The 18,811-nt window shown below is 44.9% G+C and overlaps 2 protein-coding genes across 2 annotated transcripts; both read left to right on the forward strand.

Moving 5' to 3' along the window:
* The first annotated feature begins 1,554 nt into the window (after positions 1–1,554).
* On the forward strand, positions 1,555–4,322 carry LOC123112334 (protein LTV1 homolog). The gene is made up of 4 exons (XM_044533294.1): positions 1,555–2,011; positions 2,078–2,422; positions 3,042–3,650; positions 4,191–4,322. Exons 1-4 carry the CDS (start codon positions 1,643–1,645, stop codon positions 4,320–4,322), a joined length of 1,455 nt encoding a protein of 484 aa, XP_044389229.1. The 5' UTR covers positions 1,555–1,642.
* Positions 4,323–11,029: 6,707 nt separating this feature from the next.
* Positions 11,030–14,679, forward strand: LOC123112333 (mechanosensitive ion channel protein 5). The gene is made up of 4 exons (XM_044533293.1): positions 11,030–13,291; positions 13,394–13,811; positions 13,901–14,103; positions 14,200–14,679. The coding sequence occupies exons 1-4, from the start codon at positions 11,430–11,432 to the stop codon at positions 14,483–14,485; spliced, it is 2,769 nt and encodes a 922-aa protein (XP_044389228.1). The 5' UTR covers positions 11,030–11,429; the 3' UTR covers positions 14,486–14,679.
* Positions 14,680–18,811: the final 4,132 nt, after the last annotated feature.

Raw genomic sequence — 18,811 nt, forward strand, 5'->3', positions numbered from 1 at the left:
GACGACGAATCGACGACTCGATGTGTTGATGCCCCCATACAGATCAGGGACATGCATGGTGATGGCTGGGCAGTGGGACGCTAGAGGAGGAGGCTAGAGGGGAGGTCGAGACGGTTGGATCCTGGAGGTGGAGGGGCAGCGAAGGCGACTTCTCGCCTCGATCTGGATCGGATCAAGGGAAAAGAGAGAGTCGGGTGTGAGATTTTTTGGGGATGGATCAGAGAGAGCTCGGTGGGTGGCGTTTGGTGTGAGAGAAAGAAATAGGTGGGTGGAGTTTTATTTGGTGGGGTGCGGTTTGGGTGGGGTCCATTCCCTGTACGCCTGCACAAACTAATGTGACAATTTTTCTGATTCTCTCCCTATTTCTCTCACATGCATCGATCATGAGACATCCAATGTGTGGTATAATATGTATATGCGATTTCTTTTCATCATTTTGGTTTGCATTGGTAAAAATAATCCTATTTTCAATTGGCTACCATCGGACTATTACACTATTTTCTAACACAAGGTCTTATTGAACTTTTCAATGCAATCCCAACCCATGTTTCTTCTCTATCCCGATATAAAGTGCATTTAATATTCATATATGCAGAGTATTTGCTAGAGAAAATGCTTGCTATACTCTTGCCATCCCTTGCATAAAAGGAAATGACATGTTATCAATTGAGGTGACCATAAAGTAGTTGGTGAATGGGGTTCAGACCACGTAGAAATTTTAAAAGAACTGATGGAGATGAAAACAAGCGAACACAAACTAAACTGGCAACTCAAAATCCCCTCCAAATTCATGCAGGGCTAGCTACTTGGCTCCTCGGGCCCTCCCCACTCGAGCAATTCTCACCATTCGATCTTATTTTGGATTCATCTGGCTGTGTCGCTGATGAACTTTTAATTACCTTTGCATATATTATTCCTAACTACCATTGAAGACCACCAATTGAAGGCCAACAATTCAGTGAGATGGATGTCCCTCAATCGTCGGATAAAACTCCATTATCTTGTCACAAGCATATCTACCCATTGAAAATATGTAAAAAATCACTTCTCAAAACACAATAGACTAGTGGGAGCAGAGACGAGCGATAGAGTTACAAACTGATCAAGGAAAGGTTTAAATTTGAAATTGTCCACTACAAAAAAAACCCGCAGCTTCACCTTCTTCTTCCTCTCATTCTCCCAATTCCATCTGTATAACCAATTAAAGAAAAGCGCTCACACGGGCTCTCTCAGGCGCGGTGGCACCCGCCGCGTCTTTCCCCGCTAATATAGGAAAGGAAGGCACCGCCGTCGGACCTGCCCATCCGCTCTCCCATATACACACAAAGGCTCGTTGATGCAATCGTAGCATGTTTGTCTCGATCTTGATAGTCCAATTTCATCAAATTCGTTCAACTTATACTTCGAGCCCACACAGTTTGGTTTTTTGTTTTGTTTTTTCACTTTACATTATAACTAAAAGTGATATGTCAAAATTTAGAGTGGCATAGAGAAAATGGGCAAAACCTAGAGGGGTGACAACAAAATTTCTCCCCCCAAATTTCCTATTCGTCCGTTTCACGCTCCCACGGTCTCACTCTCACCTCCAAACCCAAATCCCCAAACCCTAACCACAGCACCTACCTCCTCCGCCGCCGCCGCCATGGCAGGAGCAGGAGTCGGCGGCCGCAAGGCTCGCAACTTTGCGACCTTTCGCCTATTCCCCCGCGACGGTGCCGCCGACCCCAACGACCGCGTCTTCGTCCGCGTCGACAACAACGCCTACACCATCCCCGGCTTCGGCGACGACGAAGACCCTTCCCTCTCGCCCACCGCCGCCGCCGACCAATTCCCTTCCTCCACCTCTGGGCCCCTCCCCGACCACGTCCGCCAGCAGATCCTTGAGCTCGGCCTCCCCGACGATGGCTACAACTACCTTCTCCATCTCCGCGAGCTGCGGCCCTCCGCTGTGGCCTCCTCCTTCGTACCCAGCCATACCGCCCGCCCAGAGCAACTTCCCCTGGACGTGAAGGTTGGTTATTCTCAAAAGCCCATCCAAGTCTGCCATTTGAGTGTCTAATGTTGGTTCTGTGTGCAGGCCTATGATGCAAGCAAGGTGCGGGTTGCTTCTGGCAAGGTCGAGGAAGAGTTGGACGAGGGGAGGACCATGTGTAAGGTGGCCGCAAAGACGGCACCGGTGAGGCGAGTTGAGAAGGCCGTCGACCCTGACGTTGCAAGGTTGCTCGATGAGAGCGAGGATGAGGGTTTGGAGGAGGATTTCGTCATAATGGCAAACCAAGCCGAAGGGGATGATATGGAGGATGAAGGTGAGGAAGAGGGGGGTGGTGTGTTCAGTGATGTGGAAAATGATGAGGAGTTCGAGGATGAAGAGGGTGAGCCCAAGCCGAGGGTGCCACGGCTGCTGGATGAACAATTTGATCTGGTGAGCTTCTTTCATTTGATAATTCTGCCAGTTTGCTTTGCAATATGGTGTGGAAAAACTGTTATCTTGTTCTTTAAAGTTTATGATTGATTGATTGCTAGCTTGTTTCTGAAAAGAAGATCACTAAGTTTTAGTAAATTTAACTGATACTATAACTTGCTTACAGTCAATGATGACTCTGCAGCTTTAGTATGTTACTGTCAGCGTTGAATACTTCCCTTTTGTTGCAACTGTACCCCCCTGCTGTTATGGAGAATTAAGTACAATATGATATGGAAATATCCGTTTTATATGGTATAACAGTCTTTGCTTGCGAGTTTGTCATTTGTCTTTAACCATTCAGTAGATTCAAAGTGTTCTCCATATAGAAGATTTGGTAGGACTGTGTTAGGCACTGTCCTGTTGTAGAGTAGGACTATGTGAAAAGTTAAATCGTTGGCCGTGTAACTATTCAAGTGAACATATAGGATGGAGTATCTTGTATTGCATGTATCATTAGCCCCCTGCTGTTTCTGAAATTAAAGCTGGAAATATTGTTCTATGCTTTGAACCTTCACCTTTTTATTTTATTTATAAAAAGCTATACTTCAGATCTTGACTTTCCTCGACCAATTTGCAGCTTGCTTTGGAAGAATATGGAGCTAGTGATGATGATGATGGAGCTGTTAGAGATGGGGAACATGAACTCCCGTCTGAGGTTATAGATGAACTGAAGTTGTTCCACAATCAAAATGTATGCGTTGATGAAGAATATAGAACACCAGCAGATTTTGTTCGTGGAAAACTTGACTCAACCACCGCCGAGGAGGTGGATGAATCTGCTAATGTGATCCAGAAGTGTGCTGAATATGCTGAAAGGTATTTAAATGAAACTGCAGAAGATGAAGAGGTCTTGCTTGTTTCGGAAAGCAGTGATGAATCTGAAGTTTGGGACTGTGAGACCATTGTTTCCACATACTCTAACTTGGACAATCACCCTGGCAAAATTCAAACTCCAGGAAATCCTAGAAATCGTCTTCCCAAAGTTTTTCCTGGGGAAACAGCTACAACGAAAGATATCATCAAGCTTCATGGTAAAGAGAAACTTCCTGTAGATTACCTGCCACAGAGGAAAAGAAAAGTTGAAAAGGAGAAGAAAGCAAAGCCCACAGAAGCTTCAGATGCTGAATATTATTTTGAAAAGGTTGTAGTTCAGAAGGAAACAAAAGATGAAAAGAAAGCTAGAAAGGTAAACATATATTTGGTTTTAGGTTCCTTGAGATGATATGATCATGTGTTCATTTGTGATGCAAAAATGGGAGAACATGTTAGTATCGTTGACTTGATGCTTAAAAATTGACCAGCTACACGTGATAAACTTATGTCGGTTTAGGGGAGATTTAATTTGTTAGTCTCTGAAATTAAACCTGGACTGTTAATTGTTTTACGACATATTTGTTCTGTTCATAGCTTTACCAAATCATGGTAATTCCAAATACACATCCGATGTAATCTGTCATCACAAAACCTATACACTGATGGACTACTTGTTTGTCAAGCATTACCAAATTCCAATCTTAGTAGGGACTGTCATGTTTCTTGCTTGTAATTCTGAACTGCATTGCATACCGATCCATAATATGGGTCAGTTGGCGGTGCTTTCATGATTGGTTGTTAATGAATCTGTAAAACCATATGTATATATAAACCATTTATCTTCTGCAACTGATTGAGATAGCATTTGCTTATTAATTTTGACAACCTTATCCAATGTGCCTTGTTTTTCTAGTCCGCGGTAAAAGAAGAGAAGAGAGAAGCCCGGAAAGCAAAGAAAGAGCTCAAAGAACTGTATAAATTTGAAACACAGAAGGCTCAGAAAGTTGCTGCTGTTACAGGACCATCTTCCATACGGCTAATGTAAGTGGCCATACTGATTCTCATGTTACATTGTATGAATTGGATAAGTTTATTGGTAATTGTCACAATGCATTACATCGAGAAAAAAGGAGTACTCTTTGATCGACATGTATGTAGATATGGAATTAACTATCATTCCTGTCCACTTAAATGTAGATGTAAATAGGTATCTCTATCCATATGACTTAAGTGACATATCTGTTGATACCTTCATATTAACTGGGATATCCATGTTTTGAAAAAAAATGAGTACTCTTTGATCGACATGTTTTGAAAAAATTCGGGTAAGACGGATAACGATTCAAGATATAGATGTTTGATAAAATAGTAACCTGGATATCCATCTTCCTAACATTTAATCTCCAACCAGTTAATAAAATTCTTCCGAAACAAATGAGTTGAAACTCTGTGGAGCTTGCATAATCTTTTAGCATTTTAAGTTAAATTCTGAAGGTCTCAAGAAAGATAAAATCGAGAATATCCTAATATTATTACTATTATTTCCTCTAGTTATTTATTCTTCAGAAACTATCTGAACATAATTTGTAGTATTAACTCTGAAGCTTTGCATGGAAGTATTTGAACCAAGAAATATTTGTTGCGTGGCCCAAAATGATTAGTATGATTCAACCACGCCATGATTTGCACTTGATTTTCCTGGCACTAAGTTGATAAAATATTCTGTGCATGCTAAAATGTCTTTTCACCGTTGCAGATAATTGTCCTGTGTCATATGTAACGTGTTTCCTACATCTGCTGAACTGTTGAAGCCTTGAAGACAGTAGTCCAGAGCAAGATAGGCATGTCATATGTAACTGCTGGTACCTACATTTCATGCCTTGCTTAAGGTTGTCCCATTCTCTGGACTGGAGGCAGTGAATGATTCTGCTTGGCATTACCTTTTTACTGCTGAATGTATGAGTTTTGTGTTACCTTAATGAGCACACCAAGTGAATCAAATGGGCGAATAGTTTTGTATGCCTACGCAGAAATTCGCAGGATCCAAATACCTCCCGAAATCCTCTCTCCAAAACAGAGATTACAAAGATTTATCAATTCCAGGTGTTCGAACCAAAGCAAAGTGCTCTTTCCGGTTGATGATAGTGCTATTTCTTTCTAGGTTTTGCAGTAATATCAGTATACGAGATTGTTTATGAGAGCGGCAATATGACAATCGAGCAGACGTGGTCCTGGTATTTTGTCGTTCGGGATCTGTGACAGTGGTTAGTTGGGTAAAATACCGGGCTGCAGCAATAGTAGCATACAGTCATATCGTATGTCAGATTGCCATGTGGCCTCGTGACATTTCAAATCGTTAGAGCATCTCTACCCTCTACCAGATTCCTCGAAAGTAAAAGTTATATCCGAGGCAATATTTTGTTTGGTTTTAAGGGATTAAACCCCATCTACCTAATCCTCTATGCCTTTAGTTTCTTAAAATTATAGCTTTGTCTTTATACTGTTGTCCTTCCTCAGGTTGGGCGTTCAGGTTTACCAGAAAACTTGCGTTTTTTTTTAATTTTTGAACAGAGTAGGGTCTCGAAGGACCCAGACTTTCATTAGATACTCCAGTGGAAAGAACGAGGACCATGTCCAGATGGAGCCGTCGTCTCTTCGTTGAGCTTATCCTCTCGTTACCTAGTTTGCGACGTGACTTTCCACCTCCAATGGAAAGCTTTGGCCGCCTACCTCCGTAAATCATGACCCTCTGGATATTAGTGTTCATTGTGTTGAAATCTTTAAAGCAAGATCAATCTTGGACACATTTGAAAAAGTTTTGAAATTCACAATTCAGACTTATAATGGAACATCTCTGAAACTATAATGAAACTTCTATTAAAATAATTTATCATGTTTGTCTTGTTTCATGTTAATGTGCGCATGGTTAGTATAAAAGAGGTTTCTTAAAGTTTCATTTTGTCTTTCGTTGGCATCAGATATATTTAGAACTAGAGAATACCCCGCGCGTTGCTGCGGGAATCGATTGCAATATATCCCAGTGATTTGATTGTATGAAGCTTCCATCGTTGAATTAATTATATAGGGACTAAAGCTAAAGATAAATATTATATATTGTACTTGATTATTGTGTAGTCAGAAAATATTTTGAAAAGAAGTGGCATAACGTAATGGAAAACTTTTTTTCATGCATGTTGAGTGGACCTTTGATGAGGTGGCATGTGCGGTGAGGTGAAAGGTGTGCATGAGATTAACTAATAATGAAAACCTTTTTCTCATGCATATAGTGGTGGCCTTTAATGAGGTGGTATGTGTGCATGTTGAGATAAATAAGATAGTGAGGAAATTATTGTAAAAAATAGATATGTATTAGACAAATGAAATATAAATATTTTGAATATACTTGTTAACCAAATCATCTCTCAAGCTAAATAAATCCATTTCGTTAGATTGAAAAATGCACGGCTGTCTAGAAAAATACAAAAGATGGTTAGTAAAAGAAATCTAAAAAAATTGCACAAAGCCAAACTTAAGGTGTAGGAAGAATTTCAATAGCAATTGGAGAATAACAATCTGTAATGATAATTACAGGACGGCATGTTCTTACTGCTATAGATAAGGTAATTAGCATTTGTGAGCACGACCACCAAATTGTCATTGTAGATAACAAATACAAAATCATACAAAAAATATTGAATATAGAGGTTAGAAAAATAAATAATGAGTGGTCACTACTCATGCTTATCCATTGGAGTTACGACAACTTTCGAACAGGTTTTATCTTGTTTCACAATACAACTTTTAGGTCCATCCAAGACTAATAAGAATGGACGAAAAAAATTATGTTGACATTCCTTCAAATGTTCGGACCTATACTTGTCAACATTCTCTGTTTCACATATATGCTAAAGTAACTCACGACATTATCATATATGATTGGAAGACAACAACAAACTTTAGGAAAAAGTAACCTGCAAACATCAAGATATTTTGATTATTCAGAAATACATTCAGCACACACCGATATTTTCAAATAGTAGATGAACAGCAAAGAATATTATGGGCGTCATACCATCAAAAGATCTTTGCGTATTTTTGTAAGGTAATTTCTTCAGATGTCTTTTTTAGCGATGCACGATGATACAATCTCTGAAAAAATGATACAACCCTACTAACAAATCAGATTAGTAGCAAATCTCCAATGAATTTACAATTCAAAACAGAGCAAAGTTGATAATTGAACTTTTAAGGAAACACTAAATAATTAGTCTGGGGAATCAACCTGCACGGAAGGATATACACGCACGCAAAGATTTGACAATTCAATACCCAAACATTACATGAACGGCATAATGTACTCTTACTCATGGCTTCAGGAGCAGCCACTTAGGTACTCCCTCCGTTCGGAATTACTTGTCGCAGAAATGAGTGTATCTAGACGTATTTTAGTTCTAGATACATTCATTTCCAAGACAAGTAATTCCGAACGGAGTGAGTAGTCAATTACTTGTGGGGAGTTGCAGCGTGAGTGCATGAGTTTCTTCCACTGCTCGTGGCGCCAATGGATTGTATCAATCTAACCACACATGTATCAGGTCCAGCCGGCCGCAGATGGACTGGCCATGGGGAACAGAGAACGATGATGATGAGCGGACAGTTGTCGAACACAGTCAGGTAGGAAAAGGAAGGCGACACCGCATGGCGGTGGTTGCGTGACAGAGGCAGTCGTCTCCTATCGACGACCAACTGGTCCTAGAAGCCTCCACACTCCGCCTCCTCCTTGAGATTTACCAGCAGGCGACAAGCACGGATCGTCGGGACTCAAAATTCGTCGTCTCCGGCATGGTAAGGGCGAAACCTGATTACCTAAGATTGATGTGCTGTGGACGGAAGCTTAAAGGGAAGAATAAATCTATGAAGATGGAAACTTAAAGGATGGAATCGCTCCATTTGTTACGTACTCGTGCAATTACGCGGGGAAGATGAATAGGATCTTGGAAATGAATGGGCAGGGGAGTTAACTGGGAGATGGGTGGGGGAGTTAATTGGGGAGGATTGGGTCGTATCAGCTACTCCTCCTTGTCATGCTGGGGGCAGCGGCAGAAAACATGAGGTGGCACGGTGATGACGTGGATACCCTGCATGTTGAGATAAATCCTATAATGAGGATGAATCTCTTAGGTATACATGATGTGTTCCATCATGTTTCATAGAGTTTCACACATGTATAAAGTTCTATCATGTTTTGGCTGTATCTCTTTGAAATCTATTTAATACTAGCTGAAAACGCAATGGCACACACATGAACACCGGAGTGAAAACTAGTAAAGAATATTTTGGAAAATCATAAAACATAATTAAACCAAATCATATGTATGTTTAATTAAAAAAATATAGCTCAATGAAGATCCGAATGAAATGGTTGATTTTTTAAATGAAGTTACAAACTACAATGGTGAAAATGTAAGAAGTCACAATCAAAACTGCGAAAATATTTTTGAAACCAAGATTAAATGTGTGTAAGGTAACAAAACCGAGATTTGAATGAGAAAATATATATCTTTTGAGACTAACTGAAAGTTTAATAAAACTGAAATCAAATAATATGAGTAGTATTATGCAAAATCTAGACAAGGATGAAGTTGGTACCCTAAATAGAGTCACATGGGTGGGTCTAGAGCTAGAAACAATATGGGGAATATACACAACAATGTGTTAACAGGTGTCAATCCCTGGTTGGCTAAGAGAACTCCGGTGAAACCAGCGATGCAAGAAAAGCATTTTGCTCAACCATGATTTCAGTGCTCTTAGGGGACACAAATCTTTCCCCAACCCCAACCCAATGGCCATCATATTCCTCATGTGTTCGCTCTAAACCATTCCAATAGTTGCAACAAATCCAAAAAGATACAGGAAAGGCACCACACAAACTAAGTCTTGTGGCGAGACCGACTCCGCACCGTGGATTTAGTTTGGACAAAACCAATGGTTGGTGACCTTGATGCAAGGGCATAAACCGAAGTCCGGTGTGCACGAACCATGATGCAAGGGCATAAACTGAAGTCAGATATATCAACCATGATTTTAGTACTCGGACACAAGTCTTTCCCCAACCCCAATCCAATGGCCGTCATATTCCTCATGTGTTCGCTCTAAACCATTCCACCAGTTGCAACAAGTCCAAAATGATACATGAAAGGTACAACACAAATTAAGTCTTGTGGCACGACCGACTCCACACCGTGGATTCAGTTTGAACAAAAACAGTGGTTGATGACCTTGATGCCAGGGCATAAACCGAAGTCAGATGTGCATGAACCATGATGCAAGGGCATAAACTGAAGTCAGATATATCAACCATGATTTTAGTGCTCTAATGGGACACAAGTCTTTCCCCAACCCCAACCCAATGGCCATCATATTCCTCATGTGTTCGCTCTAAACCATTCCACTAGTTGCAACAAATCCAAAAGGATAAATGAAAGGTACCACACAAACTAAGTCTTGTGGCATGACCGACTCCGCACCGTGGATTCTGTTCGAACAAAACCAGTGGTTAGTGACCTTGATGCATGGGCATAAACTGAAGTCAAGTGTGTATGAACGCTGCTACGGAGTCACTATCTAATGTGTCATAGCTAGACCCAAAAGTTAATAACCGATAACAATTACCAAAAAAAATAGAAGTGAAAATTTGGGCAAAAGTGATACTATAACAAATACAAAATAATAAAACACATAAAAAGCTAATGAAAAAGCCCAAGAAAGTGAGTGAAAACAAAAACAATAAAGCTTAAAAGGGCAGGCCAACCAGTGCGTAATTTTTTGGGAAACATTCTAAATCTACCGAATTATCGCACGCACAATGTCAGTCGGGTCTGCAGGCGCGATGTGCCCCATCGAAGGCCTGTGATGTACGTTGTGCCGTATAAGACACATAAACAAATGGAAAAGTAACAAAGACTTCATGAAACCCCCTAAAATGTTTAACATGGCGAGGAAAAACAAAAGCAACCATCGATTGAACAATTTTTGTTGTTGCCGTAACTTGATTGAGCGTGGAGTTTCTTCTTCCTTATCGCGTCGAGCTGCCCACTAGCCTAGCCTAACCGATGGCCCACACGCACCAGCGTCATACGACGTTACCGCGTGCGTCTCACCGCCCTCGCCGATGTGTTGTCGTCGCCCCGACCATCCCTCAACCCCCATCCTTATCCCCACCACTCATCTTCCTCGGAGCCAGCAGACTACCTGTCGCCTCTACCGCTCGCTCTTGCCAATTTTCAGGTGACTTACAAATCACAAACACGAAAAGAAAGTAAAATCATGCTACTAGCCGAGCTCAACTTGATTTCTTTCTTTCTTTCTTTGCTTTTTTAAAAATGTTTTCTTTGGCCATCGCGCACTATCTTTCACCTCAACGGTTTGGTCTCCTCTCTATGCACCTTTGTCATGCATGCATGGATTTTATGTTGAAAAGGGAAATACTACAACGGTTTGATGTGCGGGACAGAGGTGCATGCCCAACATTTTTGCACCCACCACCACCATTACCATCACCATCGGGGACATGCATGGGAGAAGCGCCAAGAGACGAGGAAAGGAATCAGCGAGACCATATCTTACCACCCCCGAAATAGGCCTCCGTCCGTAGCTCACCACCACCACTGAGCAGCTAGCGGCCTCCACGGCGGTCTGACAGTCCCAACTTGATTTCCTCGCCGCTGGTCGCGGGGAGCGTTCCCTTCCACTCCCGCGCAGCAGTCACGTCTTCCGTTGTATCGCATGCATGCGCCTCCCCCGACCCGATATATGCCACCCCACTCCGCCCCCGACAGCTTCCACTTTTCACTCGCCGGCCGGAGCAGATCGATCGATCGTCAGGTCAGGTGACAGACACTCCCGCCCGCTTCCCTCCGCGCACTGCCCGTCGCATCGCCTGAGCTGCCATAGGCGCCTCCCCGCTCCATCCGCCCGGGCGGGCCGCGCCTAGCTACGTACGTGCCTGATCGGAGGCGGCCTGACGTGCGTCCGGCGTCCTCTCCGGCGCGCGCGACCGATATCGAGCCTCCCTCCCTCCCTCCCTCTATACGTCGCCGGTCATTAGCTCGCCCCTGCTTGCTATCTGGGACTGACCTCAGGCGGAGGCGCGATGGATCTTCCGCGGAAGGGCAGCATCAAGTCGTACGGCTCGTCGCGCTCGGCGTCCTTCGACTTTGACCAGGACAAGAACCGCGGCCGCCGGGAGGTCGTCGTCAAGATCAACGACGACGTCTCCATCGCCGGCGTGGGCGCCAGCTCCTTCTCCCTCAAAGCGCCCACCGGGCCGGACTACACCGCCGTCCCCGTGACCGGCTCGGGCGGGTCGAGCGCGCCGGCCTCGCCCACCGGTGTGGGGAGCCGCTTCGCCGAGTCATTCAGCTTCAAGAACCGCCCGCCGCAGTCCCCTCCGTCGCCGGCGAGGGCCGAGGGGGAGTGCAGCGAGGACCCGCCCGGCCGCCTCATCGACAACTTCCTGCGGAAGCAGGCCGCTGCCGGCGGTGACCTAGCGATCGACCCCGAGCTCGAGATGGAGGAGATGCGGCGGCTCCTTAACGTCCCCTCCCCTTCCCGCGTCGCCTTCCAGCAGGATCCGCGCAAGCGCTTCTGCCCGTCGGGCTCCTCTTCCTCCTCGTCCGACGGCGGCGGCGCCAACGCCCGGAAGAAGGCCGCCGCCAAAGCGGGAGCAGGAGCCGACCAAGCCGAGGTGCTACGCTGCTCGTCGTCGTCCACTGGCAACGGTCTGCTGCCGCGCTGCAAGACGCGGTCCCGGCTAATGGACCCCCCACCGCCGTCGAGCGGGTCGACCACCGAGGGGGAGCAGCGCGACCGCAAGTCGTTCGTGATGCAGGGCGGCGTGCCGCCCAAGTCCGGGCAGCTCCGGTCGGGCCTCCTCAACAGGTCGGGCTTCCTCGGCAAGGCCGGCGGGCACGACGTGGAAGAGGACGACGACCCGTTCGTGGACGAGGACCTCGCCGCCGACTCCAAGCCCGACACGGTGGACTGCCTCATCATCCTGGAGTGGGTGGGCCTGGTGATCATCCTGGTCCTGCTGGTGTGCAGCGTCACCATCCCGACCCTGGCCACGAAGAAGGTCTCGGGGCTCCACCTGTGGAAGTGGGAGGTGCTCATCTGCGTGCTCATCTGCGGCCGCCTCATGTCCGGCTGGATCATCCGCATGGCCGTCTTCTTCGTGGAGCGCAACTTCCTGCTCCGGAAGAAGGTGCTCTACTTCGTGTACGGCGTGCGGCGCGCCGTGCGCAACGTGCTCTGGCTGGGCGTGGCGCTGGTGGCGTGGCACCTGCTGTTCGACAAGGACGCGCAGCGGGAGCAGGACACGCACGCGCTGGTGCTGCTCTACGTCACCAAGGTGCTCTGCTGCCTGCTGGTGGCCACCGCCATCCGGCTGGTGAAGACGCTGCTGCTCAAGGTGCTCGCCTCCTCCTTCCACGTCTCCACCTTCTTCGACCGGATCCAGGACGCGCTCTTCAACCAGTACGTCATCGAGACGCTCTCCGGCCCGCCCTTGGTCGACGAGAGCCGCATGCTCGCGGAGGTGCAGCGCCTGCAGAGCGCCGGGGCCAACATGCCCAGCGATCTCCAGGCGGCGGCCATGCCCAGCAAGGCCGCCGCCGCCGCTCCGGCGCCGCCCAAGGGCGCGCGGCTCACGGCAGCGGCGTCCCGGAGAGGGGCCAGCAAGCAGCTGCAGAGGCAGAAGAGCGAGCGGCACCTGGAGGAGAACTCCATCTCCATCGACCAGCTCCACAGGCTGAGCCAGAAGAACATCTCCGCGTGGAGCATGAAGAGGTTGATGAAGATCGTCCGCTACGGCGCGCTGACGACCATGGACGAGCAGATCAAGCACGCCACGGGGCCGGACCAGGAGGACGAGCTGGCCACGCAGATACACAGCGAGTACGAGGCCAAGGTCGCCGCCAAGAGGATCTTCCAGAACGTCGCCAAGCCTGGATCCAAGTCAGTAGCATTCCATTCCGCCATTACCGATCCTTGCTTGCAACAACTCATGCCAAGATCGATCGACACTGATCCGGTTGCGAATGGTGCATCATGATGCAGGCACATATACCTGTCGGACCTGATGCGCTTCATGAGGCAGGAGGAGGCCCTGAAGGCCATGGACCTCTTCGAGGGGGCGCAGGAGCAGAACAGGGTGAGCAAGCGGTCGCTCAAGAACTGGGTGGTGAACGCGTTCCGGGAGCGCAAGGCCCTCGCCCTCACGCTCAACGACACCAAGACGGCCGTCAACAAGCTCCACCACATGGCCAACGTCGTGGTGGCGCTCATCGTGTTCGCGCTCTGGCTCCTCATCCTCGGCTTCGCCACCACCAAGACCTTCGTCTTCCTCAGCTCGCAGCTCCTCGTCGCCGCCTTCATCTTCGGCAACACCCTCAAGACCATCTTCGAGGCCATCATCTTCCTCTTCGTCATGCACCCTTTCGACGTCGGCGATCGATGCGAGGTCGACGGGATGCAGGTTAAAATCCTTCCTGTTGATTCTACCTGATCTGGCCGCGTCCAAGGGTTGCACTGATTGACGTGGCTCCAGACTGTTGGGAATTTCAGGTGGTCGTAGAGGAGATGAACATCATGACCACCATCTTCCTACGCTACGACAACCTCAAGGTCTACTACCCCAACAGCAAGCTCGCCACCCTGCCCATCATGAACTACTACAGGAGCCCGGACATGGGAGACGCCGTCGACTTCTCTGTCAACGTCGCCACGCCGCCGGAGAAACTGGCCCTCATGAAGGAGAGGCTGATGCAGTACGTGTCCTTGCTCCTTGCTCAACTGAAATTTGCTGCCAAATTAAGCTCACTTTGTCATGAGCAATATTAAGCCCATGTCACTTCGAATTTCAGCTACCTTGACAACAAGAAAGAGCACTGGTACCCCGGCTCCATGGTCGTGCTCCGCGACATCGATGACACCAACAGGCTCAAAATATCCATCTGGTGCCGGCACACCATCAACTTCCAAGACATGGGGATGAGGTTCGACAGGAGGGAGCTCATTCTCCAAGAGATGATGAAGATCTTGAGAGATCTTGACATCGAGTACCGGATGCTGCCGCTCGACATAAATGTTCGCAATGCGCCTCCCATCAATTCCACTAGGATGCCCACGACATGGGCGTTGAATTTTTGAAATTCTCTATGAACACTTTGATAGTTAGATTGTGGAGTAAAGTTGCTATGTACTAGTTATTTAGTAGATTGAACTTTGAGCTACATGTTTGTTGCACTGTGATAGTTTGAACTATATTTGTATTTTTATGAGATGTTAAACCAGATTTACACAGAATTAGAATCAGCTCTAATTCTCACTCTAATACAAAAAGATTGGACAGACACGTTAACCAACGGGCACCGAGTAAGGCGTACATCATCCAACATGTGAGCCTCTGCCCGGTTCCCTCTATTTCTCTAGCTCACTAAACATGAATATATTTTTCCCGAGAATGGGACTTTTATTAACTCAAAACGTCGCATCGAGACAAAACAACCGCGAGAGTTCACAACCAACCTTTGCATACATATAAAAAGATATACACATTCCAAAATATCATGCTTCACACATTCTAGAAGAAAATCGACATGATTCAGGGAAAGGAAGAAAACATAAGGTACTGGAGCACTGATCTAAAGAGTACTAAACCAACATCCATATATGAGGGTAAAAATATCCTTGGCTGCCCGCCCTAGCTGGGTACATGCCGCGATAAGAAGCTCATTGTGCTCGGGCTGCTGAAGCAAAGACCACTGAAAGTGCATGTAGTCCCCATGTGTGGGTTTGGTAATTAATGATAATCACTATGGACTAATGTTTCATTGAGATGTATTTGAAGGAAAATTCCATAGGAAATGCATGAAGAATATTGGATAGATTGATGAAACCCGTCAAGATAAAGATATGCATCGAGTGTTGGTAATGAATAGCAATTCCTATGGAACAACCGTTGCATTGAGATATATTCCATATGTGAGGCATGAAGAATATTGGATGGATTAGGAATGAATGTAATTAACACCAAGATATGCATCAAGATCATTGAGTTCTAGTGATGAATATATTATGATCAAGAAAAGCAAAGAAATGAACTCCGAGGCATCAAGATTAAGTTCTATGATTGAATCTACTAAAATCAGTATGAAGTCAATGTGATGTAGAAGATGTGATTAAGATTATGTTTCCATCTTGAGCCAAGTGTGAACGTCAACATCAAGCTCAAGTGGAATGCTCAAGGCAAAGGTATACAATTGCTAGCTAGGTTTCCCTAGTTTTACCGGTCTCAAGTTGCTTGGTGGGAGATCAGATTATAGGGTTGATAGTTGTACTATTAAGTGGTTGTTCACGTCATGCATAGAATTTGCATGTACCGGTCCTCCTTTTAGGCTGATCTTGGGTGCTTCTCTATGTGAGGACCTTGGGATTGCCAATAGATTCAAAACGATCCCAATATCATCAAGATCGGAGTTCGTATAAGAAAGTTATGAAAGTTTTCATGTTGTTGTCCTCTCTGTTTTGTGCAGACCGGAATTTATTCCGGCACTTCCAGAATTGTCTGTAGCTTCTCTTTTAGACCGGGATCCTATTTTTGATTCCGTGGTAGTCCGAAAATTGGTCTGGAACTTCATGGAGAGGTACATAGGCAGCCTGGAGGCCGCAACATGCAGATTTGGTTCACCCCTATTTAAGAGGCATTTTCCCCCAAGGGGGAGGTAGCTTTTAGATTTGAGATTTTCCCATTCTTTTGAGCCCTCTCCTCCTTACCCAAGTGTCAAAACTCCAATCCATTTTGGGGAAAACTATTTCATGGATCTAGGAGTCATTTGTTGACCTCCTCCATTGTTCCTCTCATCTCCCATCTCTCCATAGCATTAGTTGTTTTGGCTTAGATTTGAGAGAGAATGATTTGAGCACTCTTGTGTTCTTGCTTTGCATTTGTTGCATCAGTTTGAGTCTCTGCCTTGATTTGCTTGAGTGAGAGTATGTGATCTTATTACCCTTTGAGACCATCGCTTCCAAGAAGATTTCATGGTTGTTGCCTCGGTGACCTCATCGTGGATACAGTAACAAGTAATAAGTAGATAATGTATTGTACTTTTTTTGAAATAAATAAAAGATGAAACTAAAAGCGCAAGTAAGTGAGATTTTGGAGGATTTCTTAAGGAGGAAATGTGATAAAGTTCATAGGTTAACTAGTAGTATCTCTCATAAACTTGGTGAAACATAATAAAAAACACAGTGGCACTACCGGTAACTTACATATACTATTTGATATCAATAATTTTGTCACACCCCATGATCTTATTTACATACATGACCCTTTCACCAATGATGAGATTGAACAGGTTATAAAGGATATCCCATGTGACAAAGCACCTGGCCTAATGGTTTCAATGGCCTATTATTGAAGAAAAATGCGCACGTACTCAAGGAAGATTTTTTCAAAATGATTCATGATTTTTATTTTGGTAATACAACCTGATACGTCTCCGTCATATCTATAATTTTTTATCATTTCATCTCAATATTACACAACTTTCACATACTTTTGGCAACAATTTATATGATTTATTAGACTAACATATTGATCCAGTGGCCAGCGCCAGTTCCTGTTTGTTCCATGTTTTTTGCTTCGCAGAATATCCATATCAAACAAACTCGAAATGCGATAAAAATTTACGGTGAATTATTTTGGAATATATGTGATTTTTTGGAGGTGGAATACGCAAACGGAGGCCCGCGACCTCCACTACCCACCAGGGCGCGCCTGGTCCCCCCTAACACATGGTGGTGCCTTGTGGGCACCCTGTAAGTCAGTTGGGGATCTTCTTTGGGCGCAAGAAAGATAATTTATGGAAAAAATCGTGTAAAAAATTCAGCGCAATCAAGAGTTACGGATCTCCAGGAATTTAAGAAACTGTGAAGGGTCAGAAAATAGAAACGCGAAACAGAAGATTATATATATATATATATATATATATATATATATATATATATATATATATATATATATAGAGAGAGAGAGAGAGAGAGAGATCCAATCTCGGAGGGGCTCTCGCCTTCCACCGGCATGGAGGCCATGGACTAGAGGGGAAACCCTCCTCCCATCTAGGGGAGACCAAGGAAGAAGAAGAAGGAGGGGGGCTCTCTCCCCCTCTCCCGATGGCGCCGGAGCGCCGCCAGGGCAAGGATCGTGACGACGATCTACATCAACAACCTTGCTAACATCAACACCAACTTTCTCCCCTTCTATGCAGTGGTGTAACCTCTCTATTCCCGCTGCAATTCTCTACTTAAACATGGTGCTCAACACTACATATTATTATCCAATGATATGTTGTTATCCTATGATGGTTGAGTAGATCCGTTTTGTCCTATGGGTTGATTGATGATCCTGATTGGTTTGAGTTGTATATTTTATTTTGGTGTTGTCCTACAGTGCCCTCCGTGTCACGCAAACATGAGGGATCCCCGCTGTAGGGTGTTGCAATACGTTCATGATTTGCTTATGGTGGGTGGCTAGAATGAAAAAAGCTTATGCCCGAGTAAGGGGGTTGTTGCATATGGGATAAAGAGGACTTGATACTTAATGCTATGGTTTTACCTTAATGATCTTTGGTATTTGTGGATGCTTGCTAGAGTTCCAATCATAAGTGCATATGATCCAAGTATGAAAAATATGTTAGCTCATGCCTCTCCCTCTTATATAATTGCAATAATGGTTACCGGTTTAGTTACTGATCACCTAGGGACAAATAATTTATTGTGTGACAAATCTATCTACTAAACTACTAAACTTATCATTTTCGCAATGTACTTCTAGTTTTATTCTTGTTCTAGGTAAAGCAAACGTTAAGTGTGCGTAGAGTTGTATTGGTGGTCGAGAGAACTTGAGGGAACATTTGTTCTACCTTTAGCTCCTTGTTGGGTTCGACACTCTTATTTATCAAAAAAGGCTACAAACGACCCCTATACTTGTGGGTTATCAAGACCTTTTTCTCGCACTGTTGGGAGCAATAGCGTGGGGTGAATATTATCGTGTGTGCTTGTTTGCTTTATCACTAAGTAGTTATTATGTTGTGCTCTTGTTTTCTATGTTTAGTTATGGGTAGGACACATAAAATACCAAAAAAATAGTTGTAACAACTAAACCAATGGTTGAAGAACCGCCCAAAATCTATCATACTGCTGAAGCTTTCTGCTTGGATCATCTTTGATCCCTATGTGCTCGTGCTGAATCCCCAACTAGCTTAGTTGAGGGAAAATCATTAATGAGCATGCTTATTATGTGCGATACGACTCATCTCAAAAAGGGAAACTTTTATGGCATCAAATTAATACTATGCATTGCTATGCTTGGAATTTATGTGAAATACATGATTTTACTTGTTGTTCCGAAGACCCTAAGAAACACCTTCCCTACCAATGTGAGTTTAGTGATAATGGAATCGTATCTTCTTATGC

This window comes from Triticum aestivum, chromosome 5B (assembly GCF_018294505.1).
Source record: "Triticum aestivum cultivar Chinese Spring chromosome 5B, IWGSC CS RefSeq v2.1, whole genome shotgun sequence".
NCBI lineage: Eukaryota > Viridiplantae > Streptophyta > Magnoliopsida > Poales > Poaceae > Triticum > Triticum aestivum.